Source organism: Macaca thibetana, chromosome 4, assembly GCF_024542745.1.
Source record: "Macaca thibetana thibetana isolate TM-01 chromosome 4, ASM2454274v1, whole genome shotgun sequence".
NCBI lineage: Eukaryota > Metazoa > Chordata > Mammalia > Primates > Cercopithecidae > Macaca > Macaca thibetana.
This window is the reverse complement of record NC_065581.1, coordinates 158,673,858-158,697,163: the sequence shown is the minus strand read 5'-3', so window position 1 is coordinate 158,697,163 and position 23,306 is coordinate 158,673,858. Positions and strand designations below refer to the sequence as shown.

At 42.4% G+C, this 23,306-nt stretch overlaps 2 protein-coding genes across 16 annotated transcripts in view; one reads left to right on the top strand and one right to left on the bottom strand.

Moving 5' to 3' along the window:
* Positions 1–5,905, top strand: part of LPA (lipoprotein(a)) — a 161,158-nt gene extending 155,253 nt beyond the window's left edge. For all 15 annotated transcript variants that reach the window (XM_050789212.1, XM_050789210.1, XM_050789211.1 and 12 more), the window contains 2 exons: positions 4,697–4,842; positions 5,479–5,905. In XM_050789212.1, the coding sequence (XP_050645169.1) occupies positions 4,697–4,842; positions 5,479–5,640 (308 nt within the window). In that variant the 3' untranslated portion in view covers positions 5,641–5,905. The remainder of the gene's footprint in view (positions 1–4,696; positions 4,843–5,478) is intronic.
* A 604-nt stretch (positions 5,906–6,509) lies between these two features.
* SLC22A3 (solute carrier family 22 member 3) overlaps positions 6,510–23,306 on the bottom strand; it is a 101,043-nt gene continuing 84,246 nt past the window's right edge. The window contains exons 6-11 of the mRNA XM_050789222.1: positions 23,024–23,121; positions 22,690–22,904; positions 16,894–17,002; positions 16,022–16,134; positions 11,236–11,335; positions 6,510–8,081 (exon numbers count right to left, since the gene is read on the bottom strand). Coding sequence (XP_050645179.1) covers positions 8,024–8,081; positions 11,236–11,335; positions 16,022–16,134; positions 16,894–17,002; positions 22,690–22,904; positions 23,024–23,121 — 693 coding nt within the window. The 3' untranslated portion in view covers positions 6,510–8,023. The remainder of the gene's footprint in view (positions 8,082–11,235; positions 11,336–16,021; positions 16,135–16,893; positions 17,003–22,689; positions 22,905–23,023; positions 23,122–23,306) is intronic.

The following is a 23,306-nucleotide window of genomic DNA, read 5'->3' as shown; positions in this document are numbered from 1 at the left end:
TGCATGTTACAAAATGAGCATTTTAGAGATCATTGTAAAATTCCTATCCATGAACGTTGTCCAACCCTCCTGACTTTGCCTGGGCACCTGTCTGTGTCTCCATAATCAGTCTTCAAGGGATGTGGGCAAGGGGAGAGAGGCCATTTCTTTGAGTCTTTCTCTTTTTTCCTTTTCAGCATCTTTTTAAAAATGATTATATGTTTCCCTTACACCAAAAACAAGCAAAAAGCCAGTAGATGTCTTTGAGTCTCTTAATTATAATTTCAGCATTCATATTGCTTCCCAAGTAAGTGGGGTTTTCACCCAGCCCTCAAGTTAAGGGTGTTAGATTATTTTTCATGTGAAATTAGCCAGACTGGGTTTCTAAACATGGTGCAAAACAATAACGACAAAAGTTATAATTAAACTAGTCTTCTTCCCAAATACCCACATGTCTAACGTGTGTGGGAGGGTGTTAGGCAGGCGACCTACATCTGGGGAAGAGGCAGACAGGCCCCGTGGCCCCAAGTCTAGGATGGCATGTGGTATTGGTTGATGGGTGAGAGCAAGAGAGGGAACACTTGTGCAGGATGTGGTATCAGCACCTGTACTACACCTTAGGGATTCCTTCTCTTTGCAGTATACCCTGACAATAATTATATCCATCAGCCTTACTCCCTTGGCAGCAGGAAAACTAATACTCTTAATGTCTCAGTTCCACTTTCTTAGAGGTGCAGGTGAGGACATAGGGAGTCTGGGGCCCTGGAAAAGCGTTCTGACTCTGCCACTAGCCAGATAGACCTGAACTAGATACGTTACCTCTTTGTATCACTTGGCTCTAATCCCTTATCTGTAAAACCAGCATTTTCAAGTGGTGCTTTGCACATCAGCCTTTTGTATACACTTTCATTTAATAAAAAATTTTTGGGGTTTTTTGAAAAGGTTAAAAACCACTGGCCTAGCTAATTTCAAAGCTGGATTTCCTTTTTCTGTCCCTTTCCTATTACATTTAAAACCTCACCTCCTTGACTTCTTGTTCCCTTTTTCTGCACTGCAGTCTGGGAACACTGAGGCCAAATAAAAGGAAACTTGGCTTGAGGGACACCTATGGGTGTGCCAGGCTGCTCCTGGTGTTTGCATATTTTAAAATTTAAATACTAGAAACCTCTGCATGTTAGGTATTATTTTTTCCATTTTACCATTGAGGAAGCTGGGGTTCAGAGAAGGTGCAGGGTGACAAACCTGAACTGGAACTCTGACTCCCACCTATAAGCTGTGGGGACTTAGAAAAGTCATGAGCTCTCACTGATTGTTTCCTCCGCTGATGTGGGCTGCAGGGCTGTTATGGGGGAAATAATAAGAAAGTGCATCAAGTGCCGAGCACATTCTAAGCACTCCATCGTGGCAGCTCCTACTACTAATACAGAATAGAGTTGAATCTAACATGACTCCTTGCAAGTGACAGAAAATCCAACTCAAATTGGATTAAGCAAAACAAGAGAAATTCTTAGTGAGCTGAAAAGCTTCAGGCTCACATGAGGCCCCAGATCCCAGGCACTCCTGATCATGGAGTAGGCACTATTTGGGGCACAAAGGTGACACCCCCATTGCTGCAGATGCTGTCATGGCTCTAGCTCTGCTGAGAAAGAATAAGAAAGGCCACTCTCCCCATTACATGAACAATAGTCTGCCCACTCTGAGAGACTGAAATTGGGTCATGGTCCTGCCCCTGAGCCCGTCACTGATTGGCTCTGACCTGCATCAGCTGTTCCATGCTGGAAGTAGAGGCAGGACCCCATTCGTACCCAGAAGGGAGCAAAAGGTATCCCTCACCAAGATTATGGGGTGTAGGGTGAAAGGCTGCTGGGCAGCCAGAAAGCAAACAGATCCTCTACAATACTTCAGCTGATGAAAGCATGAAGCTAAAATCATAAGGATCTGAGTGCAAGTTCTGGCTTTCCCACCTTCCATGTGACATTGGGCAGTTATTTAATCTCTTTTAGCCTCAGCTTTCTCATCTGTACTTACATATAAAGTGATTGTGAGGATGAAGATTATGCATCTTCATCCTCACCTTCCAACACAACCATCATCCTCATCACCATCATCAACACGAGCATCATCATTACTACCACTACCACCATCATCACTACCACTACCACTACCACCATCTTCACCATCACCACCACCATCGCCAATATCATCACTCTCAACATCATCACCACCATCACTATCATCACCAACATCATCATTACTACCACTACCACCACCATCACCATCACCACCATTCCACCACCATCACCATTATCATTACCACCACCATCATCACCATCACCATTACCATTATTACCACCACCATCATCACCATCACCATCACCATTATCATCACCATCATCATCATTACTAAAACCATCATCACCATCACCATCATCACCATTATCACTACTACCACCATCACCATCACCACCATCATCATAAATAAACATCACATAACCGGCGTGTAGCTGGGCATTGACCACAGAGCCCACTCGCTGTTTCCTCCCTCCACCCCCATCCACACATTTCTAACCACCATCCTGCACTGGCTCCCTGTCTCCTCTGGTCTCACCCACATGTCCACTGAGAAAATGATTCTCAGAACGCTAACTAGACCAGGAGGAGTCACACAACATAACTCAGGTCTGTTTATCCATTTTCTATATGTTGATGACATCAGATTAATGGGTGTTCTTAGCTTCTCAGAGGGAGGTCGAAATTCTCCCCTTCTCCCCTTCATGTTTCCAGAACTCCCTTCAGTTGGATATTCCAAATGCAGAGTAGGGGTTGAGGCCAAGGGGCTCTTCCATGTCAGCCCCATCTGCAATGACTGAGCTGGTCCTGCGGCCCTCTCCCCAGGGCCCAGTCAGGGAGGGCTTCAATCCTCAGGTCACCTGTGGCCTACCCTGCCCTCAGAGGTGCCATCTCTATGTTGGCCACTGGATGGCAGCTCATACTCACAGACTGCATCAATTTCCTGGCAACTAGTGGTGGGTTTACCCCCTTATCAGGATGTTTGCCTTGCTCTGAGAGCAGATCCAAAAGCAGTGATATCTAACTTAATTTTCAACAAAATATTTTGAAAAGGGTGCTCCCTCACACATCTACACAGTCCAGGTCATGCACCCCCTGCCTGGTGCTTGGTAGTCAGGAGGAGCTTCCTCCATGCAGCTCCTTCCCAGCTAGGGCTGGGAAGAGCCTCTTCCATGCTGCTCATGTAAACTCCAGATTCAGTGTCAGTTTTCTGAACCTGAGACATTGATCTAAATGCAGTCCAAGACTCTGAGGGGGGAAAGAGAAAGTGCCTCAGCTCTTGCCTGTGTCACGCTCGCAAAGCAAAAGATTTTGCAAAATTCTAATGAAAGCTGGGCTTGCAAAATTGGAAAACTAGATTATTTGTGAGAGCACTGAGACATCCCTGGGCGTGTCCATCTGGAAAAACAGCATTCCCTCTGGCAATTTAGCAGATGTTCTGCAATTTGGCAAAGGAAATAAAGCAGTTTTTCACAAAAGAAAAACTACAACTGGGAGAATTGCCCCTAGTTGTATTTCTTCTCCCTAATTGTCAAGGAAGTGTAAATCAGAAAATGAATCAGGACAATTTCTCTCTACTATGTTAGCTAATATTTTAAAAATTGAATACTCACAAGGGTGAGGCGAAGTAATTGTTTCCAGTAACATTTTATACCGTCACACCCTTTTAGAAAATAATTTGGGAGAGTTACTGCGAGACAGAAGTATGTCTATGTAATTATGGGAGCTTAGACTTAATAAGAAATGAGAATGAACTTTATGAACAAATATGTGGAAGGTTGGAAGCAAGAGTGGGACCAATGTGCTTGGGGAGGAAGCATTAGGGCAGTGACTCCACAGACCCAGGCTCAGGCTGAACTACACAACCTCCTTACGCCTCAGTTTCCTCAACTGTAGAACAGGAATGATGAAAGTGCCTGTTTCATAGGACGGTTGTGAGGATGAAGTGACATACACCACATTAAGAGCTCGTGCCTGGAAAGGTTAATTCTTAGTAAATGATGGCTATTCTTTTTTATTGCGATAAAATATACACAACGTAAGAGTTACTATTTTAACTATTTTGGCGGGTACCACTGAGTGGCATTCGGTACATTCACAATGGTGTGCAGCCATTGCCATATTTTCAGAACGTTTTCCTCATCTCAAAACGAAACCTCATGCCCGTTCAGCAGTCACTCCCCATTAAAATATTAGTTATGAAGATTGTAGCATTATTTTTAAAACTCGTGATATAACAGTGATTGAAAAAATCAGTACATAAAATTGTGCATTATGATGTCAGTAGTAAAGAAGCCTATAAAAAATCTGAAAAAAGTATATAAAAAGAATAGCAATTGCATTTCTCAGACACTCTTTACATTGTAAAAATCATTTTTGGACTTTCAACACAAAAGCAAAAAGTACACAAACAACCACCAACCCGAAAGCACTATGACAAAGCCCAGCTAGTTAAATCCAGGTCTCAGGAACACAGAATCACATATGATGTTTACACTCTCCAGAGTCAGAGCGGCACTGGGAGCTGCCTTGTGTTCTGCAGCCTCACGGACAGGCAGGAGGTCCAGCGCCGCTGCTCTGTTCTTCTGGTTTCCTCCTAAACTTGTTTTGGGTGCAGTAACCATTTCTTTCATCTTTTTAAACACAGGTACCTTTGGGGCTGGCCTTCTCAAGGAAGCCCAGCTTCATGTGATTGAGAATACAGTGTGCAATCACTACGAGTTTCTGAATGGAAGAGTCAAATCCACCGAGCTCTGTGCTGGGCATTTGGCCGGAGGCACTGACAGATGCCAGGTAAGAAAAGATCAAGAGACCAAAGTTAGTCTTGTGCTCTTCCATCTCGGTCTCAGCCCCTTAGACTTCAGTCCCAAAGTGACAAATTCTAGAAGGATTTGTCAATGTTAGACCCCAGTTTAAGTGTTGCTCACAAACTCCCTAGATCTGTCCCTGAATGCGTATTCAGATAATCTAAGGAGATGTCTTGGGGCTTGGGTTTGAGATCTGTAGCAAGGGAGTTTTAAGTGCCATAACTACCTCAGGTCACTCACCCTCCTGGGGTGTGCTGGTGGCCAGGGACTAAAGTGGTGACTTTTCTGGTAGGGAAGGAGGTAGAGGGTACAGGACAGAGACCAACTGCACACACTTTACAGTGATGCCCAGGCTAGGCCAGTCTAAAGGAAACACCAACAGAGGAAGGGATGTGTGCAGGATTCACAAGGGGTTTTTTACCCCCAGGAGAAACTAAGTGGTGTGGTTTCACTGAATAGACTTTGCTAAGTACTCAAGCAGTGCAGATGCTCGAGTAATATGCTCATAAGTTCCTTTCCGATTTCAATTACCAGGAAAATATACATGTGGATAATAGACGAATGCCATAATAAAAGGCTGGCAAGCTAACCCTCACCTGAATTTTTCCCTACCTCTGTTTAGGGTGACAGTGGAGGGCCTGTGGTTTGCTTCGACAAGGACAAATACATTTTACGAGGAATAACTTCTTGGGGTCCTGGCTGTGCATGCCCCAATAAGCCTGGTGTCTATGTTCGTGTTTCAAGCTTTGTCACTTGGATTGAGGGAGTGATGAGAAATAATTAATTGAACAAGAGACAGAGTGAAGCATTGACTCACCTAGAGGCTAGAATGGGGGTAGGGATTTAGCACGCTGGAAATAACGGACAGTAATCAAACGAAGACACTGTCCCCAGCTACCAACTATGCCAAACCTCAGCATTTTTGGTATTATTGTGTATAAGCTTTTCCCGTCTGACTGCTGGGTTCTCCAATAAGGTGACATAGCTATGCCATTTGTTAAAAATAAACTCTGTACTTATTTTGATTTGAGTAAATTTTGGTTTTGGTCTTCAACATTTTCACGCTCTTTGTTCATCCCACAAATTTTAAATGGGCAGACTGAGGGGGTTTAGCTGCTTTTGATAAGGAACAGCTGCACAAAGCCCTGAGCAGGCTGCAAGGTCACGGAGGGGAGAGCTGAGAAGCCCTAGGAAGTTGTCCATGCATTTACCTCATCAGCTAAAGAGAGCTTGACACACATTTTTACTGTCTTTATTTCTAACACTGAGGTGAATGTTTTCAAAGCTGCAACATGTATGGGGAGTCATGTGAACTAGTTCTGTTATTGGGAATGAAATCTGTCACTGGCTGCTTGACTTGAGCCCCGGAGTACAGAGCAGAGAGATGTATATACCATGGAGTGAATCGGGCCATGGACGTGTAACACAAGACCAGCTGAGAGTCTGAATGTTATTCTGGGGCATATGTGAGTCTAGGACTGGTACCAAGAGCACATAAATGAACAACAAGCAAATATTGAGGGTAGACCACTTGTTTCCCATTGCTAATTGCCTGCCCGGTTTTGAAACAGTCTGCAGTACACACGGTCACAGGAGGATGACCTGTGGCAGTGACACATGTTTAGAAGGAAGAGAAAGGGAAAATGTACATTCTTTACAATTTAAAATTTTAATTGTCACCAAACAAAAATATCCACTCAAAATACAATTCAACAATGCAACAGTCATCTTACAGCACAGAAATGCAGAGAAAAGCAGAACTGCAAGTGACTGTGAATAAAGGGTGAATATAGTCTCAAATCCTCAAAGAGCTGTGTTTATTTCATCAACAAATAGGTTACTCGTATTCAATTCTGATGGGTTTTAAGGATTAAGATGCTCATTTTACAATTAGCGCACATGTGTATACTGTCACCTGTTCTCCTTACAGAAATGTTCTTCCTCATGGTTAATGTTTCCCTTTGGTACCAATTTTGCCTGTTCACATAAAGTATTTCATTTTAAAAACTCAGCATAAAATACAGATTGCATCTGAAAACATATTGAATATAACATACAAGCAGAACACACAAGTTCCACATTTCAAAAGCCTCGATAACAAAAAAGAAAGATCAAATCCCTTATTCGTCTCTGTAAAGTCATTTATAAAGCTCCTGCTGATCCTGTTAAGCATGGATATAATTGACCTTTCTTTTAAATTAAAATGTAAGCTCTTCCCCAAGACAACTCGAAGTGCCAAGATTGAATGGGAACTGTTCATGTTTTCCACTTATGACCATGGGCACCATCGTAACTGAACTCACAAATATAAGAAAAATATCCCTTCACTTTTAAAATCCTAAGACCCAGAAATCAGAATCCATAGGATTTGTTTAGTGAAAAAGGGAATCTGTGGCTCTATGTATCCACAAAAGGAGGGCCAAACATGTCCCAAATAATCTCAGAACCACAGCATCATTTTGTAAATAACAGAGGCAAGACCTCAGATTGTACAGCAGATTGGTTCTTATTGCTGGAACAGGGTCTAAACCATGCCTGGAACCCCAGATGTTACAGAGGAGGTGGATGAGAGAGACTCCTGACCTGTTCACATTGCAAAGGTATGCGGAAACCAAGGTGAGCAGAGAGCATGAATGCTCACACTCTATGGCCCAGGTGCCTGTGATTCAGCTTTCTCATTAACAGGATTCCCAAATCGTCATCCTCCATGCAGTCTTCAGAATGGTCAGTTAGGGGCTCAGTCCCTTGACTGATCAGATTTGATGAAAGCATTTCTGTACAATTTTCTCAAATCCTTGGTTGGCACATCCCACATTCTTGATGGAGCTGTCATGAGAACAGGTGGGGGGCTTGTCTTGTCTCTCTTTAGCCTAATGGGTCAGAGACCACAGGGAACACAAGAAAAAAACCCAGGAAGGCCTGTGCACCTGACAGGTTCTTTGTTAAACTGGCTACATATTATGTGTTCCCAGAAACTTCAACAGCATTACAAATCCTAACTCATCCAACACGATATAAAAATACTCTGGATAGTTTGAAGTCTTTATACAGTATTACAACAGCGCGGCATGTTGTACTGAAACGCACACGTGCATCTCCGCAAGGCACAGTTTTGCAAGGAGGATCAGCTCCTGGATAGCTCCTTCCTTCTGTCTTTGTCAGGGGCCTCAAAGGTGAGAGCTGGAAACTGGGGTTTTATTCCTGCCGCATTTATAGGAATGTGGACTGAAAAAACAAAGGAGAAAGTCTTTAGGGAAGATTATGTAACTAGTTAGAAGAGGGTCTTCTGTTATTATTTAATAGTATAGCTGGTTTTGATCAAATACATTTATGCACAACTTCTCATGAAAACCCAACTCTAAGGTAACAACAGTATCTGTCTCAAGCTTGTTTTTTATCTGTGTTCAGACCTTAGACAGGGGTGTTACAGGAAGTCAGGGACCCCAAATGGAGGGATCAGCTGGAGCCACAGCAGAGGAACATAAATTGTGAAGATTTCATTTTAATATGGACATTTATCAGTTCCCAGAATTAATACTTTTATAATTTCTTACACCTATCTTTTCTTCAATCTCTGAACATAAATTGTGAAGATTTCATTTTAATATGGATATTTATCAGTTCCCCAAATTAATACTTTTATAATTTCTTACACCTGTCTTACTTTAATCTCTTAATCCTGTTATCTTCGTAAACTGAGGATGTGTGTCACCTCAGAACCACTATTGTGTTAACTGTACAAATTGATTGTAAAACATATGTGTTTGAACAATATGAAATCAGTGCACCTTGAAAAAGAACAGAGTAACAGTGATTTTCAGGGAACAAGGGAAGACAACCATAAAGTCTTACTGCCTGCAAGATCGGGCAGAACAGAGCCATATTTTTCTTCTTGCAGACAGTCTATAAACGGATGTGCAAGTAGGGAAGATATCACTAAATTCTTTTCCTAGCAAGGGATATTAATAATTAAGACCCTGGGAAAGGAATGCATTCCTGGGGGGAGGTCTATAAACAGTTGCTCTGGGAGAGTCTGTCTTATGTGGTTGAGATAAGGACTGAAATACGCCCTGGTCTCCTGCAGCACCCTCAGGCTTACTAGGATTGGGAAACCCTGTCCTGGTAAATTTGAGGTCAGACCGGTTCTCTGCTCTCGAACCCTGTTTTCTGTTGTTTAAGATGTTTATCAAGACAATACGTGCACCGCTGAACATAGACCCTTATCAGTAATTCTGCTTTTGCCCTTTGCCTTGTGATCTTTGTTTTTGCCCTTTGCCTTGTGATCTTTGTTCTCCTTTTTGCCCTTTGAAGCATGTGATCTTGTGACCTACTCCCTGTTCTTGCACCCCCTCCCCTTTTGAAACCCTTAATAAAAACTTGCTGGCTTTAAGGCCCAGGTGGGCATCGTGGTCCTACCAATATGTGATGTCACCCCGGAGGCCCTGCTGTAACATTCCTCTCTTTGTACTCTTTCTCTTTATTTCTCAGCCAGCTGACACTTATGGAAAATAGAAAGAACCTACGCTGAAATATTGGGGGCTGGTTCCCCTGATACAGGGGTTTGTTAGCATTATAGCATTTAAGTTCTTCATGAACTTCTACTGAATTAACATGTGTTTGGAAATGAGCTGTTAACATGAACAAAAACCAGTAGAAATGATAAAATAATCCAGTGTGATTTTAAAAGGGAAATGATAACAAGTTTTAGTAATTTAGCACTAAGTAATTTTTGTAGAGTAAATAATCATGGATCACAAGTAATGTGCTTCATTTGTAACACTGTAAACCATACTTCTACTAGATTTTTTTCATGTGTAGAGACTAGGTATACTTAATTAATGTACCCAACTTTTCATTATGAAAAATTATAAACAGAAAACAATTAGAAAGAATCTGGGTACCTTAAATTTTAGCTGTAATCCCTCATGTTTATATGTTAGTTCCTTGCACACCATTTGGACAACCCCCCTCCACCCACATTCCCCAAGTCAAAAAAAGAAAAAACCTCTCCTAGCTGTTTATTTTTAATGTGACTGAAGCGGTAGAAGAGTCTTGATTTCAAAGGACTCCCTTTTCTTCCATTTTTTCCTGATGAGTTTGCAAAGCTGATCCCTGATTGGTTTGGGGATAAAGAATGAAAGCATCCCTCTCACTTTGTAAACAGATGCAGTCAATGGAATAGAATCAAAGGAAAGAAAGCTGTTCCTCAGTATTTTTTGTATATTAAAAGTATTTACAGTTCCATGTGTTTAATTCCCAGGTCATTATTAAGATTGCTTTTTAATTGTTAAATTAGATGTTATATCATTTTTAAAAACTGCACAAGCAACACAAGACTATGTGGTCTAATTTTTAAAGAAAATCAAACAGTACAGAAGCCTCTGGCAAGAAAGTGATGGTCCTCCCTTCCCTATCCCTCTTCCCAGCCCATTTGTGTCTGCAGAGGGCATATATTATTATTTTACATCTTTTACTATACATTCTCATATTCATATCTCTATCTTTCTAATGAAAAAATTTCAAACAATTAGAAAGAATTTGTGTAATGTGAATTTTTCTTGACATAATTCCTCATGTTAATGTATTGTCTGGGTATTCGTTTTCCTTATACCCTATTTAAACATCCCCCTCCAAAATTCAATCTCTCTCTCTTCTCTATCTTCCCACTAATGTCTATTACCTATATATCATCTGTTATCTATTTATCTGTCAACCTATTTATCCAGACATTACCTATCATCTGTCTATCTATCATCTATTATTTATCATTTATCTACTATCACTTATCTATCTATGATTATCACCTATTATATCTATCTATCCATCATCCATCTACCTATTATCTATCATCTACCTATTATCTATCATCTGTGTGTCATCTGTCTTCCTATCCAGCTACAGAGAGAAACTGCCTTTGGTTTTAGTTTTTTATAAATACTATAGTATGCTGTTCAGTGACGTTTCACTTTGTAATCAGTCTTGAAAATCTGCCTATGCCATTCCATCTACACAGACCTGACTCCTCACTCTGTAGAGTAAGCCACACTGTTAATCCCCTGCTGCTGCACATCCCAGCGATTTCCACTTTCCCACATCAGCAGCTCCTGCCTTTAGATCACTTCTGAGTCTTAGCACCTTACATGGAAATGCTTCTCTCTTCACAACCACATTTTAAAAAGTAATGCGTATTCTTATCTAGCTTTGGAGAGTTTTTTTACATTAACCTTTTGTATCTACTTTGAATTTTTTGCTTACAATATGACATGAGGATTTATTTTTATTTTTTTCCCTGTGGATATTCAATTTTCTTAACATCATTCTTTCCCCAGTGGTTTGAAATGTTGCTTTTATTTAGGGTGCATTGAATTTTGGACAGTACCTGCCAAGTTTTTCTACATCATCCACTGTCTCTGGCAAGGCAATACCCTTGGTTTCGGGCAAAAGCATCACGAGGCCACCACAAATGGATGCCAGGATACCTGTGGAATAGGGGAAAAGTGTTAACGCCCCAGGAAGACATAGCTGGGCCCTCTCCCATGGGTCTGCTCACTCTGAAGCCACCATGTTGCTCACTGGAGTAGCTCTCAACCACAGCAACCTATGCATCCCAGATCAACGCCCCAGCTCTCCCTTATCACAGCTTCAAAGCTTCTCTCCCTTCCTCAAAGCCTGAGTAGCACCACGGCCCCTGTACACCTGGCAGTCACTTGTTCACTCACACATCTCACAGTGATTGACTGAATGCCTTCTGAGTGCCTTCTTAGGGTCCAACAGCCAAGGCCTCCCCTCTTGCATTGCAGAGAAACAGAGTGCTAGAAGGGAGTCCCCTCTGCGCCCGCTCACTGACACTGTCACTAACCTGCTCCTCTCCCTCCGATTCCTCCTATCACCTTACAGTAGAAAACTTGTCCTGGTGTCTACTCCGGGACCAGCCTTCTCCTAGGCTTGTCTCTTTGGGCTCCTCACTCTAGGGATCAACCCTTCCTCCAGTATCTTCAACCTATTGGGAGAAGCTTTCAAACACATTCAGATCTTTCCTGTTTGACCAGCCTTCTCTCAATCTCGCCTCATCCTTCCATTATCATCCTTTCTTTTCCTGCTCTTTAGAGCCAAACTAAATAGGAACACTTTTACACTGTTGGTGGGACTGTAAACTAGTTCAACCATTGTGGAAAACAGTGTCGCAATTCCTCAAGGATCTAGAACTAGAAATACCATTTGACCCAGCCATCCCATTATTTGGTATATACCCAAAGGATTATAAATCATGGTGCTATAAAGACACATGCACACGTATGTTTATTGCGGCACTCTTCACAATAGCAAAGACTTGGAATCAACCCAAATGTCCATCAGTGACAGACTGGATTAAGAAAATGTGGCACATATACACCATGGAATACTATGCAGCCATAAAAAAGGATGAGTTTGTGTCCTTTGTAGGGACATGGATGCAGCTGGATACCATCATTCTCAGCAAACTACTGCAAGAACAGAAAACCAAACACTGCATGTTCTCACTCATAGGTGGGAATTGAACAATGAGATCACTTGGACACAGGAAGGGGAACTTCACACATCAGGGCCTATTGTGCAGAGGGGGGAGGGGGGAGGGATAGCATTAGGAAATATACCTAATGTAAATGACGAGTTAATGGGTGCAGCACACCAACATGGCACATGTATACATATGTAACAAACCTGCACGTTGTGCACATGTACCCTAGAACTTAAAGTATATTAAAAAAAAGTAATACTAGATAATGTCTAAAAGAATACCTCAAAAATGTAAAACAAATTTAAATAATAATAAGTGGTAGAATAAAAAAAAAAAGCCACCCTCCCCTATTTTCTCTACTTCTTTGTATCCTAGTAGTATGCTGGTAAATGCCTAACAACCTCCTTTGGGCAATCAAGCCCTGATTGGCAGCATCTGCTAATGTGCATGGTGTAAATGCTCCCACTGTGGGCCCTTCGGGCTGCTGACACAACATCCCTGACTGTGCCACTGGGAAGAGATGCAGGAGCTCCATCAGTGGTGCTTCCACCATAAAGATGCAGCAGACACAATCTAAGGAGCACAAGTAATACTGAAGATGTAGTAGATGAATTAGGAACTGATGAGTGTTGGGCATTTATTGCCTCTGTTTCTCATATATTTCATATTCTTTACTTTTTGATATATCCGTGCTTGACGACTGACTTACAAAATTCTTGAAAATGTAGCTGATATGGTTTGAATCTGTGTCTCCAACCAAATCTCATCTCGAATTGTAAACCCCACACGTTGAGGGAGGAACCTGGTGGGAGGTGACTGGATCGCGGGGGAGGTTCCTCCATGCTGTTCTTGTGATAGTGAGTGAGTTCCCATGAGATCTGATGGATTTATAAGTGATAATTTTCCTTGCTCTTCTCTCACCTGCCGCGATGTAGGACGTGCCTGCTTCCCCTTTCACCATGATTGTAAGTTTCCTGAGGCCTCCCTGGCCATGTGAAACTGTGAGCCAATTAAACCTCTTTCCTTTATAAATTACCCAGTAGTGGGCAGTTATTTCTAGCAGTGGCAAATGAACTAATATGGTAGCAGTTGGCCCTGGTGAGTGGGAGGTGCCAGCACCAGCATAGCACCATGCTCCAGGTCCTGCCTCTGCCTGCCCTCCCCTGGACTCAGCCTATATCCTCCCTGGCTCTTCTCCAGTCAGGTTCCTTCTGCTTCTCGCTGGCCACCAGATCCACATGTGCTACTTTCAGTCCTTAGGGTGGACCTTGTCTCATGCCCTCCTGCCTTGGGCTTCTCACCTGGTTTCCACTTCCTTGGCCACCTCCTCTCCTTCTGCCTAGGTCTGTCACTTTGCCACCCCTCAGGTCTCTGTACTAGGCCTCTGCTTTCCTCTGCTCTGTCCTGATTTTCTGGGGGGCCTGGGCCACTCCCTCAGCTTCAACCAGTCTCTACTGCCAGGTGGCTTCCAGCTCTTCATCCTGAGGCCATACTTCCCTCCTGAGCTTAGTAGTGTTGAGCCTGCTGGTTTCTATTTCCACTTGAACTCTTCCAGGTGCCTCAAACTGTGAACAGCTGACACAGAGCCCCATCACCCTGCAGACCCCCAACCTTGCTGCTCCAGTGCCTGTGCCACCTGTGTCTCCCCAGGCACCTGGGCTTCCAAGCTCACCATGCCCTCTCCCTGTGTCCATCAGTGGTCCCATCTTGCCGAACTGGCTTCTAAGATACTTACTCAATGTGTCCACCCTCTCCATTCCCATTGCCACCCCCTTATTAGAAGCCACTGTGATCTCCTGATGATGACGTCCTTGAATTGTTACCCCCAACATCATCCCTCCAACCCACTTACATATCTACCATCAGAGGGATGATGCTGGGGGTCCTTCCAACCCATTTGCATATCTGTTTCTACAATGCAAGGACAGCTCTGTCCACCTCAGGGTGAAACTGTCCAGTCACTTCCCACTGCTGTATGTATAAAGAGCAAAGCCTTGGCATGTCCTTGAGGCCCTTCCAGATCCAGTCCCTGCCCTGCCCTGGCGCTGCCTTTCTTAAGGTCCGGCTCACACCTGCAATCCATCCTCTAGCACCAGGTGCTTGAGGATGCGGTATCCTCTTGCTCTGAACTTTCCACTGCCTGGAGCACAACCAGCCCCTCTCGGCCTAGACATTGTTTCCTTCCTCCCTGACCTGCTCCCCTACACTCAGTGGCCAAGGGTCCCTGTGACCTATTCTCATAGGAGCTTCTGCTTTCAGGGTCTCAGCAGTTATCACATTCTATTGTCACTGAGTTTTTAGAAATTCGGCTGTCTCCCTAGCAGTCTCAGGCCCTGCCTGCCTGCCACTGGGCTATGGGCTGCAGTCCTGAAGGTCATGTGTCATGTCTCCTGGACTACTCTGTCTTTGCTGGACAGTGGCACTTTCTGCTTTTTCATGCTGACCACAGAATTAACACTCAGCTTGATGACCAACTCCCATACAATAATTTGAAGTGATCCTGTATTGAGGTCACTGGTGTCAAGTGGTAGAAGCTGACTCTCTGTCCCTCACACTGTCAAAGGACTTTTGCATGAATCAGAAGGTCTGTCCGCATGGACTCAGTATTTTCATTCAAATTTCAACTGCTGAACAATAAATGAAAAACATTATCTACCAGAAGTAAGGAAGTGGAGGTAGAGAAAGGGTTGGGGGAGAAAGGGGCCAACCCATATCCTTTACTGCAGAGGAGGGCACAGGGGAAGTGTGTGAAACCTAGGCAGGACAGTTGGAGCAGCCCTGGAGAAGTGGGACACTGAATTCCCCAAGGTCCCTCCTAGACTGTGATTCTGTCCCTTCACAAGTCCTATGGAAGCTGGAGGTAGGAGGAGCAGTGCACTCGAGGGATCTAGAGGAGGTGATGGAACGTGTGCCCGAGATTCCATGTCCCCTGCTCCCTCCGGATGGATTTTTGGCATCAAAGCCAATGAAGATATGATATCAATAGACAGAGAACACCAGAAATACAATTAGTCATTAGGCTTATTTTTGTTATTTTTTATTATTTACTTATTTTAGAGATAGGTTCTCACTCTGTTGCCCAGGCTGCAGTGCAATGGCGTGACCATAGCTCACTGCAGCCTTGATCCTACTGCCTCAGCATCCTGAGTAGCTGGGACTACAGGCACCCATGGATCACCATGCCTAGCTAATTTTTACATTTGTGTCGAGGCAGTCTTGCTATGTTGCCCATGCTGGTCTTGAACTCCTAATCCCAAGCAATCCTCCCACTTTTGTCTTACAGGCATGAGCCACTTCACCTGGCCCTCACTTTTAAACGTATTGAATATTTAATTTAGTCCCCTGAAAATTATTGGTTATGTTCTCTAATACCATAAGAGTTTCATAACATTTAACTCAGAACCCAAAGAATGCTAATTGAACGTTATTTATCAGCACCCTTTAATATAAAGTAAATTAAAACCATTCATTATAACTGAATTGGCTCCTCAAAACTGAAATAGTTATTATAATAAGATGAAATTAATATCATAACTATCAATGAAATAGTTATTATAGTGAGATAAATGACTATCGTTATCATTATTGAACCTAATAATTATTATAGGTTTATTTTAATACAAAGAATGTAGATGAAAGCTCTTAAGAATAGCAAATGAGTTCTTACCAAAGATGATCAGAGGTAGTTCTAGCCACACGGCTGCTAGCCGAAAGAGGAGAAATGGGGCTATGATTCCCCCAAAATCACACAGACCTGAACAGAGCGAAACTCCGAAATTTCTGTTGAATGAAAAGTAATTTTAAATGAAAACTATTTCAACAAATGACTTCAAGATAACATATTCAGACATGTTAAAAAACCAAAGGAAGTGTGACGATACTTTGCATTTTCTAACTTTGGAAACGACTACTCTCGTGAACTCCAAGCAAAACATTTCCATTCTGCACATTTCCCAGTGAGGCTAGTGAGGATGTCTCCAGCGTGGGTGGAGGGTGTTATCCCTCGGCAACTCACTGCCCTGCCTGCTCTGGGTCACTTGGTGCCACTTTGGTTTCCTCATATGAGGGCAAAGTATGCCCATGGAATGCTTCCCCAGCAGAAGAGGTCGATTTGCACTAATCCGTGCACACTGTTGCCTTTCGTCCTTCATAATCAGCTGCTCACCACTGCACCAATGCATGTAATGCAGTCAAAGAGAGGCCATAGTCTTGTGGCAGGTGACGCTGATGGAATGAAGATTTAACCCACAGTCTAAGCAAGGGCACCTAGAGGTCTTCTGGTTCCAAGTCAAGTGCCTTTCCTCGAAACCGTAACAGTGTGTGAAGATATTAATATGAAAATACTTCTATCACAAAATGCAGCAGGCAGCAATGCAGAAAGCAGTGATAACTCAAAGCATATCTTCTTTACTGGCTGGATTCAGCCCAGGCTAATGTATCACTGAGCTAAGGAAACTATTTCATAGTTTTTAACTAAATCAACTTAAAACACTAGTCTACAGAGTTACTTAGGAGAAACCACAATGTTTGTAGAATTACCGTAATGTTGTTGGGTACAATTCTGAATTTACCAAATAAACAATTTCAAAGGCCATGGTTATCCCTAGTCTTCCCAGTGTAGCCACTGTGGTCCTCAACAATGGTATTCCTGCAAACACAGAAAGTTTGGAAGGGAGGAGTTAGGGGTCTGATTTCATTAACATTTTACAGAACAACAAAAGGTATTTGACTTTGTGGCCTCCAGTCTGAAGTCTTTGCCAATTTTAAGCACAAATGATAGAACCTTCTACTAATGTAACCAAATTGCAACAACAATGAAACTAGATGATAGCTAATATTTTAGAGCACTAGATGCCTTTCGGAGCAGGTTGGATTATAGGAAATACAATTCAAGGGCCGTTTGTGGAGCATGAGCAGCCACTACATTGGAACACTGTTCCAGGCAATGACCTCCTAGAGAGGTGGATGGAGCACACTGGCCTTTTGTCCAGGAGGTAGTTTCCAGTCATGCCTTTGAGCCACCACGTTCCCGCTGCTGGTGCCCAGCTGTCCTTTCTCTGCTTACCTTGTGGTGATGACACAAGGAATAGCCGTTCCCAGCACACCAGGGGAGCTCCTCACGTGAGCTGACCTTGGTTTCTAGAGTAGTGCAAGCTTTGAGGACCAGGATCTTTGGAAGGGGACATCTATTCTGTGTGTAACCACTAAGGCAAATGTCACTCATTGTCTTCCTCATCCTCCATTGTACTACTTCCCTCAAGAAACCATCCAGAAGGAGCCACATTCATCAATGCTAATTGGTTCACCCATTTTAAAATGAACTGTTTTAGGACTGCTTTGGTTGTATGAAGAAATTTTCCTTTCCTCCCTAGAAACTAGTGGGAAATGCCAAACATTCTCTACTGAATATTTTCTTTCTTTTATGTTTTAAGGGCAGAAAAGTTAACCATTTTTTCTCTAAAAAGTCACTGCTCCAGCTTTCCTAGAAGTTGTGCAATTGATGTCTTCCCATCCTAGGAGATATGGTACTAAGGACATATGCCCTGCATGAACAAGACCATATCCGCTCTCCCAAGCAAAACGAAGCGTGTCCAGTGTTCATGCACCTTTCATTTTCCCTTTATGCCCACACATATGTTCATTTAGCACTAAATCATCCTCCTGTTTTCCAGGGGAATTATTGAACCTTTCTGAATATATAATTTTTTAGTAGAAAGAGAGGCATGAATGAGGAGGATAAAAGAAGAGAATCAAACTCAGTAGACTTCTGTGTGTTCTCTCTAGAGAATAGCCAGGTTAAAAAAAAAAAAAAAAAAGCTAAAATTCATTAAATAAAACAATTGCCCAGGAGGGCAAGCGTAAGGAAAAATGACTCAAGAATCCAAACCATTTCTGTGAGTCTGGAGTTTGCATATTTTGACTGCAAACTGGCCAAGAACATCCTGGTGCACTTCATGTTTTTCCCACATGAGAACCCTTGTAGCTGTCACGTTAACAGTTACATCAGGCAGTGAGGAGGCCAGGGTTGTGCTGATGTGGGAGGCCACTGTCTGCTCTGGAGCAGAAGGTTTGTCAACACGTGTTGTTTAGGCTTTGCTTCTTTATGAAGGCCAAGAAAAGGGGGGTGGAGACTAGGAAATGCATTCCACTCCATCTTTCAATGAGCATGTGGTACTGGGAGGGGAACGTGGGAACAAAACCTCAGATTCCCTGGGTGCCGGCCCAATGGGACCATCTCCTGCCACTCCCAGACTGCATAGAAGGCCGCCTGCTACCTAGGAAACAGCTTCACTATCCAGATTGGGTTCTTTCATTGTAGGTTTCTTTTCATTGAATCAGGATTGCTCTAAAATTGAGTCCCACTGACAAATTCAAGGGCAATTTGGGTTTATAACTGAGGCAAGGTCTGTTTCATGGAAAAATCCAAACAAAAACCGAGAGACCAAATTAAAACACAAACACACACACACACACACACACACACACACACACACACACACTCCTACCATGATAAACATATGTGGTTAACTCAGATAAATAGCCAGTCAGTTCAGTAAAACATTCAGAAAACACCAAATTGCCCCACTTGTGGAGATGTGGTCTGTCCTGCACGTTGACCTTAATCTGAAAGACTCCCAACTCTTTTCCAAGCAGTAGAGTCCAGTACCAAACTATACTGGAACAGAGATTTTGTTGAAATATGTAACCAAAGAGAAGTTGCTAAGGTATCGCATGGTTCATTAACTAAAAAATGAAAAGAAAACTATTAGGAAGTATGAATAAATATATACGCACACAAAAATTCTTGATTCCAGTAATAAGCTAAATTCATTTTGAGGTGGCCATAGACATCTTTTGGCAGCAATGACCAAAACCACAGGGCAATTTAAAAATGAGTACTGAAACTAAAATTGTCTTCCACAGAGTTATATGAGAACAAAGAAAATGTTTTCTTCTGAATGTGGATTTGGTCAAGCTACTAGAGATTATTGGGAATAATACCTCAATTACTGAAGAAAGGATGAAGGACTTAAACAAAACTTTATATGTCCTCTGAATGGATAATCTACTCTGAGTTCTGAAATAAAGTTTAGTGAGAAATTCTAGTAGAAATGTCTAAATTAAGATACATGAACTCACTTTTCACTTGAAGAAAAATAAAAGTGGAAGACAAGTTTCCCAGTTCAAGAAGACGACTTACCCGAACTGCTAGGTTTGTGGCCATCCTAAATAGACTCAAATTAAAGATGGCAGACAGATATGGATAAAGAAAGGTCTTTATTTTCCAGACATTAATGAGCATTCAGAAATTTGGGCTAGAAGCCGTGAGTCTGAAATGAGAATACGGCCAGAAATACTATTTCTTCTTCCAGATTTCCATTCTTTAGACCATGAAAAGTTGGGTCGAGTGGAGGGAAAGCTGATTAAAGTGTTTGCTGTGAGACAATTTTAGAGCTGGTTTCTCCAAAAGCTTATCTGTATTCTCCCCAGGGGCTGGCGACCTACTGCTGACGTCAGGAATGACTGAGCAGAAAAGCCTTTCTCGTGCTAAGTACCCAGTCGCTGGAATCAAGTCCAATGGGTCTTTAGATTGGAAATACTCAAGGGAGGATCCTCTGTTAATATTTGGAACTCAGTTTAGGGATTTGAAATTTATTCTTGCCAGTCAGTCATGACTGACATAGGACTATAAATGCAGCCAAGTCTGCAGAAGGCAAAAATAAAATGTGTCTAGAATACGAGCAATTCATTTTCAGTCTTGCTGAGAACAATTCTAAAGCTTCAATCAGGAAATTATATCTATAAAATAAAACTGGTTAGACAAGGGAGAACAGTCTATTCTTGGTGCTATATTTTCCAGTATATGAAAGTATTCTCTACAAAATAGTTTTATGACTATCTGACTAGTTACTTCTATCTTGATTTGGACACACAGCCTTGAATGCTTTCTGGGGTCATTCTGAATGCAACAGACATGAAAGTCATACCAATCAATCCAGGACCACAGAAATCTTCTAGAGTAAAGTATATATAGATCATGAAATGAGACACACTTAAGTCATGCATCTTTCTCTCTGCATTTCTAATTTCATATACAATGAATATTTCATTCATTCCTAGTCCACCTACGATGAGAACAGAAGACTTCATCTCAGGGAGCTACAGTTTTATGTTACATCCAAAGTACCAAAGTAAAATAGAAGAGTAACGTCTCCAATGTTTGCGATTTTTCATTCTTCTTAAATTATACAATTTTGAGGGCAGGAATTGTGTCTATTTTGTTCACCTCTCCATCCCCCTCCTAGTTCAGTGGCTGGCAATGAGTTGATAGTGAATAGACATGTATTAAGAGGTAGCTATTGTACAGATCCTCCAACTCTTAGAATATGTTAACTCCATGTAGCTGATTGAATAGTGTCTCCCAAAATTCACGTCTACCTGGAACCTCAAGCCTACCACATTTGGAAAATAAGGTCTTTGCAGATGTCATTAGTCAAGGTGACACAAGCAGGGAAGAGAATGTCCTGTGAATACGGAGGCAGAGAGAGGAGTGATGCCAAGGAGCTTCAAGGATTGCCAGAGAGAGGCATGAAGAGACCCTCCCTCAGAACCTCTGGACATAAGCACCCCTGGATGCCTTGATTCTAGACTCCCAGCCTCCACACCCCTGAGAGCATAAATGTCTGTTGTTTCAAGCCGCTGAGTTTGTGGTACTTACCACAGCAGCCCTGGGAAGCGAATGCACTCAGGGAAAACAAGAGAGATGTAAATAGGTGGTTGCTGTTTATCATCAAACATTCCAACATGTCAGGGGACTTGCACATTGTGTGTATGTGTATGTGTATGTGTATGTGTATGTGTATGTGTATGTGTATGTGTATGTGTATGTGTATGTGTGTGTGTGTATGTGTGTGTGTGTGTGTATGTATGTGTGTGTGTGTATGTGTGTTCCGAATATTGGCATTCCCATAATTTTATTCAAATAGGGTCTACCTTGTGTTTCAATAAATCATAAACCTTCATTTAATTAATAAACTCATCTGTAAATGTCTGACTAGTCTGACTCCCACTATATTATCCATTTCTTGGCTGGTCCTCAGAGGATTCTTAAAGAAAGACAGCCTTTCTTGTGCAGACACAAAAGACACCTGGAGAATCCAGCTTTCTCTGTAATCCCCACTTTGCCCCTCCTGGAAGAGGGAAATGATGAACTTGCTCTACTTCGCACATTCCCCGGCACATGAAGCCCTCCTCTTCCCAGTCCCTGGTGTGCTCTAGGGTAAGGATCTTCTGGGTGCCGCTTACCACACATCAGGAGTCACGGCACCCTCTGCTTCCTTCTGGCCTGCACCCCATCTACCGGGATGGAGCCCTGCGAAATTTAACTCTGCAACATCCCTGAAATGAAATGACCCTCTCTCATCTAGGTCTGACTGCCCCAATTGTAACTCCTGCTCTCAGCATCTTCCCTTGCTCATAGCCATCTCTAAACTGCTGCAGTTACACCAAGCTCACTCCTCCTCTGAAAGCTCACAGGACCACGTGCAGGGCCATCATGCTGGTGACAGATCATCTCTCAGGCTCGTTGCCTGGATTCCAGTCACAGCAATGAACCCTCAGTTCCCGAATGCACAAAGGTGTTTCATACTTCCGGAAACTCTTCTCTAGTTTGGAAACATCCGTCCTCTCTCCCCCTGATATCTGGCACATTTGAGTCTTCACACATGTTTAGTGCCCACTGCTGGGAAGCTTTTCTTGAATCCCCTTCTGGATTGATCACTCCTCCCCAATCTATTTTTTATATTTCTAAATCTTGTAAATAATTTAGTTAGTTTCTAAATCTTGCAAATAATTCATGACAATAAGAATCGTGACAGTATTAAAGTATCTGTATCCCTTAATAGATTGTGAACCATTCGAAGTCAAGAACTGCTTTCTTCTTCTAGTGTAACCTCAGCGTTTAGCGTGGTGCCAGCAGCATGGCAGAGGCTCGGGATGTAAGTTAAACAACATCAGAGATATCGCAAAAGTCAGTCACATAAAGATGATTAACAGAAACCACATCACTATCAGCTAGATCAGGCACAATATCTGTTTCATTCATAAACGATCCTAACGATTGAGAAAAGAGAATCATCTACAGAACCAATCTCTTATCTCCAAAGTTTTTACACTGATTAAGCAAAAAATGGAGGGACATCATGAAAGCTTGCCTGATGCCAAGACTGTGATTCGATTGCACATTTCCTAAGAACAAGTGGCTCCCTACACTTGATTGTGGATTTAGGTGTTTTCAACTCCTTTGGCTGCCAAGCAGATGTGGGGTAAGATTACCTTCTGGTAAGAATGCAGTGACAAGGCATGCCACCCCCGCCACTATATTGCTTGCTGCAAAGGGGAGGCGTCGTCCAAGGCGCTCAATGGTTAGTAAGATCAAGAGAGCTCCTGGCAGTTCCACCACTCCCGAGATGAAAAAGTCTATATAGAGGTTGCCTCCTATAATTCCCAGGCGCATGACAAGTCCTTGATACACCACTGCACTTGTGAACCTGTAGCAACATTGAAAGACACCAGAGAACAAGTAAGAGATAACTTCCAGCTGATTTGAAGAAAGGGATGTGTTGTAAATTTAACGCAAGCTTTCAAATCCATCACAAGTCAAACTTACCAAGCAAACATAAGAATAAGTGTGCATTTCCTCATTTGGGGAGTTCTCACCAGATCTAAAAAGGATGGATTACTAACTTCCTCATCTGTAACAGTGATCTATATAAGAAAAGCAGATTTCAGTAGCAATAGACAGCAAAAACAATAACAACAACAACAAAAAACAATACAAACAAACAAAAACACCTGCATAGCATAGACTTGTCATTAACCAGAATCAAATGATCTTACTGAAGTGACTAGCGGCTTTCATAATATGTTAAAACCTGAGAATTAAAACACTT